The 9141-nt window shown below is 45.7% G+C and overlaps 1 protein-coding gene across 1 annotated transcript in view; it reads left to right on the top strand.

Annotated features, from left to right (window-relative positions):
• CRB2 (crumbs family member 2) overlaps positions 1–9141 on the top strand; it is a 42345-nt gene that overhangs the window by 29219 nt on the left and 3985 nt on the right. The window contains exons 7-12 of the mRNA XM_009331594.1: positions 1076–2020; positions 2865–3421; positions 4307–4472; positions 5290–6157; positions 7813–7929; positions 8390–8516. Of these exons, the coding sequence (XP_009329869.1) occupies positions 1076–2020; positions 2865–3421; positions 4307–4472; positions 5290–6157; positions 7813–7929; positions 8390–8516 (2780 nt within the window). The remainder of the gene's footprint in view (positions 1–1075; positions 2021–2864; positions 3422–4306; positions 4473–5289; positions 6158–7812; positions 7930–8389; positions 8517–9141) is intronic.

Here is a 9141-nt window from a genome sequence, read left to right as displayed (position 1 = left end):
TTTGACATGCACATTCTGTCTAGTGGCTTTTCTTTACAAGTGTCTTTTGTGTTTTGATTCCTCTCCTTTGTGTGTGAATTCCTTCTTTTTCTTTCTGCTGTCCCTGTTGTGCTTGCTAGCTAGATTCGGCGTGTAATGCTATTAGATTGGGATAATCCATGCTTGGTTTATCTGTGTGACTGTCTCTGAAGATTAGTGAAAACCAATGTTATGGGCTAGATGAAGTGAACTTGTTCAGAAGGGCTCTTCTGTCAGTCTGGAGATGCTCAGGAAAATGACAGCAGATTTTCATTTAACCAGATTTGAGTGTAATGTCTTGTAATTTACTGGAGCCCTGTTGGGATACATGTGCCTCGAGGAGACAGACGAGCTGCAATGCAGTACTTTTTACCCAGTTCACTTCTGCAGGACTGGAGAGAACTGAAATCAGCTTAGTGCAAGTATGGCAAAGTGCCTGTGGAGCATGTTTTGTTTGTTGTTTGGTAATGAATTGAGTTTTGTGAGTGTTTTACAACTGGAGGGTTGTCTGGGAATTTGAATTTTCTTAACTGAGGCTTTCCCATAACTTCCCCAGCTAGTGATCCATTTTGATGCTGTCTGCCACAACGGTGCCTGGAACACGCTCCAGTCAGATCTATAGACTTACTTTCAACGTACCCTATCTATGCATGAAAGAAGCATAAAATCCTTGTCTGTGCTGTTTTGTCCCTTTAATATGCTCTGCTTGCTCTCCTTGCATGTTGATTACCTGTGGTGTTTGAGATTGTCTGGGAGAGGACAGTAGAGACTGTTGGATGATGTAGGCTGCCTGGCTGAAGCTCTATAAATAGCACCTTCTTTGCAGCATCTGGGACAGCACAGAAGTGTTTTTCTTGCTCTTACGTTAGTGGTAGGCCACTCTGTAGTGAGCGTGGGGCTTCTTGCTGGCAGCTCTTGGTCTTTTGGTGGTTTCCCGAAGAGAATGGCTTAGAGAGCGGCAGTGCTGGGGAGGGCGGTCTGTGCCTGGCAGGCTTGCTCTGGGGAAGGGAGTCACAATCCCCTGCAGTGAGATCCCATTTCTAAATCTCTTTCGCAGGTGTGGAATGTGCTGTTAACATCAATGAGTGTGAGGAGGGTCCCTGCAAGAATGGAGCTGTCTGTGAGGATGGCATTGCTGACTATACCTGCCACTGTGCCCCTAGCCAGGATGGCATTATATGGGGAGGGAAGAACTGCTCTGTCAAGCTCACTGGGTGCCAGACGCACGACTGCCAAAATGAGGCCTTGTGCATCCCAACCTACCAAGCTGAGAGCCACGGCCACCTGTGCCAGTGCCAGCCTGGTTTCTATGATGCCACATGCTCAACACCAACAACGTTTTCCTTTGCTTCCAGAGGGTATCTCCTCATTGAGCTGCCCGTGAACAATCAGAGCAGGAGGGACGTAGCAGATCAGCTTGCCAGCGTGTCCCTCCGGTTCCGAACCACCTTGCCCAGCGCTATCCTTTTTTACCAAGGCCATGAAGCTGAATACTTGTTCCTGGAGCTCTTTGATGGCATTCTGCATGCAGGACTGAAGAGGGAGGATGTTGAGTACCCGCTGTTCCTGGAGGGGCTGAGAGTTGATGATGGCCAGTGGCATAAAGTTGAAGTTGTTCTGCACAGCACTATGCAGCTAAAGCTCTGGCATGACTCTTGCGATGCAGGTGTCTGCCTGCAGAGCTCTCCTGTCCCACATGGCAATGCTTTGATCCTGCATGCCTTCCTGAACATGTATGTGGGAGGTGCTGAGGATCCAATGGCCAGCAACACGCTGAGCCAGCAAGGCTTTGTCGGCTGCCTGGAAGACTTTCAGGTAGATGCTGAAGCGGTGCTCCCGGTGGATCTGCCTGTGGGCGAGTCCTCCCCAGTGAAGCGGGGCTGTGACCGGACAGAGTGGTGCCTCTCCCAGCCCTGCTTTCATGGCGGGCTGTGCGTGGACCTTTGGGCAACCTTCAGGTGTGACTGTTCCAGGCCTTACGGAGGCCCCGCTTGCTCATATGGTAAGTGCCACATGATCTACATCTGCCAGATCCTCTGTCAGTTGGTGCTTCAAAGATACTAGATAAGCATTGATGCTAGCTCTGGAAGCGGTATTTTCTACTTGACCAGTGAGGAAACTGAAGCCAAACCCTCTGTAAATAAAAGTCTTATTGATCCCTTTTCTGTCACTTGCTCCTGCAGGAACAATTGTCAGTTTTGTGGTGCAGATGTTATTCCTTGTTGAGCCAGAGGCTCTGACTTCATCTCTGTATCAGATCTATGTGAATGCAGGAGGGCAGGGAAGTTGTTTTACTGTGAAAAGTTGATCTTGAGCTTCTGCGTTAAGGATGAATAGGAATGTATTGCTTTACAGATAAACCACAAAGTGTTAAAGGAAGCTCTTTGACAATTTTGAGTTAAAATCATATCTATTTGCATTTTTTATTCCTGCAAGGCTTATATTAATACTTTTCCAGTTTTTTGTTTCACTCCTGAGCCCTCAACATGAGAAGTACAAAGTTGTTCTGCTGTTACCACCAAATTTACAAATTTTAAAAGCAACTTCGTAGCTTAGAAGTCCTTGAGTAAATCTGCTAGGTGGCAAGGACTCTGCCAGACCTGTTTTTCTGTCTTCTGCTACTTGGGTGTTTGAATTCATGCCCTCCAGAGAAAGCAAGGACACATTCACCTACTTCTTAATTTCACAGACCTGTGTGGGGAGAGAGCATAATTACCCTGATGCCCGTTGAAAATGTTCGGAAGAAAGGTCTTCCCTCATTCATAAGGAGTTGCAGCTTAGAATATCCCTGTGCCAGCTGCATTCCCCTTGTCACCGAACTGATGTGCATTCGTTTTCTCTTCCAGAGCGCCCAGCAGCAACATTTGGCCTCGAGAATTCCACCAGCTTTGCCTCTTTCACCCTTTCTGATAGTCTTGGTGCAAACTTCAACATCTCCTTTTTCATTCGTAGTCGGAAACCTAACGGTTTGCTATTGCAAATCAGCAACGAAACTGACCCTTGCCTCACCATATACTTGAAGAATGGCAAGCTGAAGATTGAGATGTTATCTACAGATACTGTGACGTTTCCAGAAAATTTAGTTGATGGGAGAAGACATTTGGTAGCTCTGTCTTTCCAAGAAGGAATTGTTGGTGCTCACCAATCAGACACATACCTGGAGCTAGGACAGCTCGTAGCAAGACCTCTTTTAGCTGGTTATGAAGTGTATATTGGTGGACATCATAATGCAGACAGCGCTGATATGTGGGGAGGCTATTTTAAAGGCTGTTTGCAAGACATCCAACTGAACAGCCACCAAATAGATTTTTTTCAAGTTGAGAACTACAGTCTGCCACAGGAACTCAATAGGACTCAAAATGGTAATCTTGTGGATGGTTGCATCTCTGATAACACCTGCAAGGTATGATGTCTCTCGTTTGTCTCTACATGTGTGCAGTTGTTTATTATAGTTCTGTGATTACAGAAAAGTTTGACTGTTGCTGATATCAGGAAGATGAGAAGGTTTTGGGTTTTTTTAAGTATTGAAGGACACATGGTCCCATATGTTCCTACGTCACTCAATATACTACATACAATTTAAGCATCAAGTTTTCTCTAGCTCCCCTGTAGTTTTTGTAGTTTATAGAACTTGGGCAGTCTGGCTCTTGTGCTGCCCACCTCCATTTTGCTGAGCCCACACACACGTTCCAGACTCCGCCTTCTAACCAGTAACCTTTCCAGCTCCTCCCTTCGTCCTGTTTCAATTGCACAACCACCTCTTCCCCCAGGAATCCATTGCTTCAGGAACAACGGTTCAAGGAACTGTCTCCATGGTGCCCTTAGACCAGAACTCTCTCTCCTTTATGCCACACGTGACGATGGGGAGGCCGTACTCCCTAATTTTGCCCTTCTTGCTCACGGTGCTATGAAGTACTGTCACGCCTCTGGTATTAGGTGTGTCCCTCTAGTGACAGAACTTTGTGAGGTTTTCAGGAGCATTGCAGCACGTTTCATCTGTTTCTCACCTTTGCTTTTGTGCTTTGTTCTTTTCCAAATTGATGGAGCTCTGCCTAGGGAGTTTCTGTTGATCAGCAGTGCACGCAGGGAGAGGCAGCGTCTCGGGAATTTCTTGTACAGAGACCCTTGTGTTTCCTTCACTGCTGTTGAGTCACTATTTTAATTACCCTTCTTTCTCGATTCAAGTGCTGCTCATACTAATCTTTGTTGTCACATTTCCTTCTACCAAATTCTCTTAGATCCAAAGATGAATTACGCTGCTCCTAAACTCCGCTATTTTGTTTTTCAGTCTGAACCATGTCAGAATGGTGGCAGATGCATTGTCACTTGGAATGATTTCCATTGCAGCTGTCCAGCAAATTTCACGGGGAAATTTTGTGAAGAAAGAGTCTGGTGTGAAAGTGACCCATGTCCTGAAGCTACCACCTGTATAGATGTTGTAGCAGGATATGTGTGTAAGTGCTGTTCCTCACTTACGTGTTGGTAAAATCCTTAATGTTCGCTGTCTATAAGCAGTATTCCTACTTTGTACTGTTGCAATAAATATAAACACGTGCCGCAAAAAGGAAACTGGGAATGATGCCCAGGTACACACTCTTGCAGGCAGCATGCACTTTACGGATTTACCACCAGGTTCTGATAGAGCAAAGATGGTACTCAAAGGTGTTTTATTTTGTTACTTTGACTTGATCAGGGAGGAACCTGTCCACTTTTGTGGAGTGATTGCCTACCTTATTATCATTGCAGTGCAAGGACCATCCTGCTGTCTGCAACATTCAGCTATTTCTAGAGTCTCAGGTTATTTCACCAAGTAGGACCCAATTCACTTTCTTCATTGGAGAATGAAGAAAACTAGTTAGCTAATGATGCCCTGATGTGGAGGGAGTGTTGTCTAGTGGCTAGAAAGTGTCCTGGAACTCAGGATGTGGGGGTGTTCCCAGCTCTGCCACTGGCTGCCTCAGCAGCTTTGGGTGTATTACTTTCCTGACTGATGTTCTAGTTTTTCTAGCAGTAAAAGGGGAATAGTTCTATTTTTGTGCAGTGCTGTGAGACTGATGAGTAAAAATTGCAAGAGCTGGATATTATTATCAGAGGTAAAATTGTAAACAGGAAGAGCTTTAAGGATGCCAGCAGCTAGGCCTGTAATCCTACTCACACTAAGCTTACATGATTCTTAAGGGAGAGAACCTGCCAGAAGTTTGCCATTGGTCTGTCTCAAACATGACACCAACTGTCTTTCAAATCCCTTATACTCTATCCCTTTATTTATAGGTCTGGCTAATGCAACATTTGATAGTTATGCTGCCATTGAATTTACCACCAATACATCAGTGATTAGAACTCTGAGCAGCCTCCACGTGGATTTCAGAACCAGGGATGAAGATGCTGTTTTGCTTCGGGCTGTGGAAGAAGTGGATTCCCTCCAGATAGCCATTAAGAACTCCTCCCTGCTTGTTGACATCAGGAGTGGGAATAGCATCGAAGGCGTCAGCTTCCTGAGTCAGAAGTCTGTCACGGACGGTGCCTGGCACACCATCTCTGTGTCTATGGAAGAGCCATCTGCGCTTTCTTCCAGATGGCTGGTTCGTTTGGATGGGTCTGTTAATATGACTCTGCAGGGAAATGCTGGGAACTTGGACTTCCTAAAGAACAACGCACTGATTGTTCTAGCTGAAAATTTCACTGGCTGCCTAGGACAAGTGAAGATAGGGGGGATCTACCTGCCATTCACTGCCCAGCTCTCGTACCCCCAGCCAGAACAGTTCCAGCAGTTCAGCAGAAGGACCATCCAGCTGGGCTGCACTGGGGCTGATGTTTGCGCTTCTAGCCCTTGCCTCAATGCTGGCACCTGCGAGGACTTGTTCAATTCCTTCAGCTGTGCCTGCAGTGCTGGCTGGGGGGGGCTGCTGTGTGAGTCTAACCTTGATGACTGCCAGTCAAGCCCATGTGTTCACGGGGACTGTGTCGATGCAGTAGCAGATTTTCAGTGTGAATGCTTCCGGGGATACATTGGGAAGAAGTGTGACATCAACGTCGATGACTGTGTGCGGCACCAGTGCCTAAATGGAGCCACCTGCATTGATGGGGTTTATGGCTACTCCTGCAAGTGCCCTCCTCAGTATTCGGGACCTCGCTGCGAGTAAGTGCCTTGGTTGGTTTGATGCAGGGGTCAGAGGAGCCCCCAGATAAACTGGACTTTTACTGTGGGACACTTTGGGAAAATTTTTCATTGCAAGTATCTGGTGGGTAAAGCATCTAAACTCTGCCATGAATTGGAAGGTGTTGTCCAGGTCCAAATCCTCACTGAAAAGTGAGGATCCTCATAAAGGATAAAGATCCTTCCTTTTTATGTGGGTTATCCCCATGCTACGTTTCGGAGCTGTTTAAAGTGCAAGTACTGTAGCCTGTTGTCACTTCCCTCTTGCATTCCCTAAGAAATCTTCTCCAGGATTTGACTCCCCTCTGGCATATTCCTATATTGATTTAAAACAAAACAGAACAACCAACCAACCCCCCCGCTGGCCTGCTTATGAAATGAAAGGAGCCTCCCAGCCCCCGGAGGATGGAGCAGGCTGTATTCTAAAGTTTCAGGTGCACCGGATGTCCCAGAGTGATGGTCCCAGTGAGGATGGGTTCCTGGGCAGAGTGCAGAAGAGGGACAATCTAATCTCTGCTGAGAATGCTGTTTTTGGTAAACCTTTGATGCTATGTTTATAGACATCACCCGTAGCAGGAGTTCCTAACTGCGGTTATTTTTGCTACCAGTGGTACACAGCCAGCTTTCAAGGGATACTGAGTCTGCCTGTGAGCAGAAAGCTGCCAGTGCTAATGAAGGTGCCCATTGCTACTACCTCTGCAAAAACAAGCCTTACCCTGACAAATATTTTCCTATAATATGATAGATAAAAATACATACGCACTCCTAGACTGATTGACAGCATTCCTTCAACCAAGGGCTTGGTTGTATTTTGTGGCATTGGCCCTAAGACTAAGGGCATTGCTTCTGTGTATTGGTTAAAAAAAAAAGTCTGTTTGAGTATTCTTCTTATCAAATGCGTACTGGGAGAAAAAAGTTTCTCTACTTGTCGCCTTACTGCCTGTACTGCTTAGCAGTGCACATTTCATGATCCCTCCATGGAGCTCACTTAAAATTTGATGAGAAATCGGTATGAGTCAGGAGGAGGGCTGGGTTTTTTTGATAAGGTCTGTATTTATAGCATTTGTATTAGTTTGGAAAAAATCCAGCATATTTAGTCACAAAGGTATGTCTCGTATCAGTAAAGGAAGTAGGAATCAACATGTTACTTAGACTTCCATCTACTTGTGCCTGTTCAAATTGAACATTGAGATAACTGCAGCTCAGCCACGTAAGTATTTATCTAATCCGCCCAGGTTGAATTTCCCGTTGTTCTTGCTTCATTCTGGTGTAGACAGTTATCTAGTACTTGCGTTATCCTTTTTGTGGCCTAGCTGTGCTGCAGTTTGGTATTCCAACAGTATCCTGCCTCTGTTTATATCTTCATCAGCAAGAATAGGCAACTATGTGAGAAGAGTCCTAGTACTGATATAGCTCCTGCATATTCTCTGGGCATGCTCAAAGCGATACTCTGATATTATGGAAGATTTCTGAGACTATTCCCTTCTCTTCCCGTCTCCACTTGTGCCAAACTCCTTCCTAGAAATACCAATGACTGTGCTTATGACCCTCGCCAGCCCAGTCTCCGCTGAGCCTGAATACACTTTCACCCTCCCCAAAACCTGATTGCTTTAAAGGCTGTCTCTTGCTTTTCCCAGATGGCCGTTCCCACCTGAGCAATGCGGTAAGAACTTCACCTGTCTGAACGGTGGCAAGTGCATCAGTGAGAGCTGGGGAGCCAACTGCACTTGCAAGCCAGGTTTCACTGGAAGGAAGTAAGTGGTTTTTTTTTGATGCTTGCAGAGGAGCTTGTGCTCTGATTCTTACGTCAGTGGGATAGCTGAGCAGGTTCAAATCATCCTCTTACATATCCTTTTGCCATTCAAACAACTGCTCCAAAACTGTAAACTAGCAGTTATTTTTAGAAGAGGCAGGCTTGATACGATCCTGCTGACAACACCAATTTTTGCAATGTGAACTGCTTCCAAGTAGTTCTTGTGCCTCATGAGAATTCATTAACTGTGCTAGAGACCCGTACTGGCTTCAATCATACAGAAATGACAAAAGGAGGATTGGTATGAATGGGTAAAATTTTCATGTTGTTGGCCCTGAAAAAGATACAACAGGAACTTTTCAAATAAATGAGGCTTTTGTAGACTGTATGATCTTGTGTTCTGTGGCACAAGAACATACGTGAGAAATTTTCTTTAATTCTCATACACTTTTCCTTTCCAGTTGTCAAATTAATATAAACGAGTGTGATCCAAACCCTTGCCAGAACGGAGGTACGTGTCGAGACTCTGAGAACAAATACGAGTGTTTGTGCAGTGCCAGCTACACGGGAGAGCGCTGTGACATTAACGTAAGCACTTCCCTTCGCTCGCGGAAGCTCCTGTCTATTCTTCCAACCTGTGCGTTGTGAGGAGCAGAAGTAGGCTTAGCAGAGCCCTTGGGTACCAGGGTGTTAGTGACTGCCTACGCGCTGCACAGTCCCCTGCACGTGTCTTGGCTGAAGCACACTGGTAAGCACAGTTAGGAAATCAGCTGGTACCAAAGAAACCTGAAGTGGGAAATTGTATGTTCTTTGCAGTGCTGTTGCATGGTAGTCTCCAGCATATAAGCAGCTGCAGCAAATACTTTTCAGTGTCTGCACGGGCTGCCATATGGTTTTCAGGCCTGTCTCTGCAACTTTCCTTAGATTCTACGACTCCTTGGACAGTAATCAAACTACTGTAGTTGGACCTGTAGAAAGGAGATATTACTTATATCTCCTCCCCAGTTTCCTGGAGAATAGCATTTCAGCTGGCATTTTATCTTGGATGAGATAGTTAAAAAGCACCTTCCCTCTCCAAAGATCATCTGGGTAGAAATGGATGTGTTTGGAGAAGGGAAGTCAGATGAAGTCAAGCTAAAAGTGATTCAAGTACAAGTAAAAAAGTAGCATCCTTTATCTGCTGAGTCTGCTTCTGACTGGATGGGCCTGGTGG

The sequence above is a fragment of the Pygoscelis adeliae genome, unplaced genomic scaffold (assembly GCF_000699105.1).
Source record: "Pygoscelis adeliae isolate BGI_AS28 unplaced genomic scaffold, ASM69910v1 Scaffold619, whole genome shotgun sequence".
NCBI lineage: Eukaryota > Metazoa > Chordata > Aves > Sphenisciformes > Spheniscidae > Pygoscelis > Pygoscelis adeliae.
Note: the sequence above shows the minus strand (reverse complement) of the source record. Positions and strands in the feature narration are given on the sequence as shown.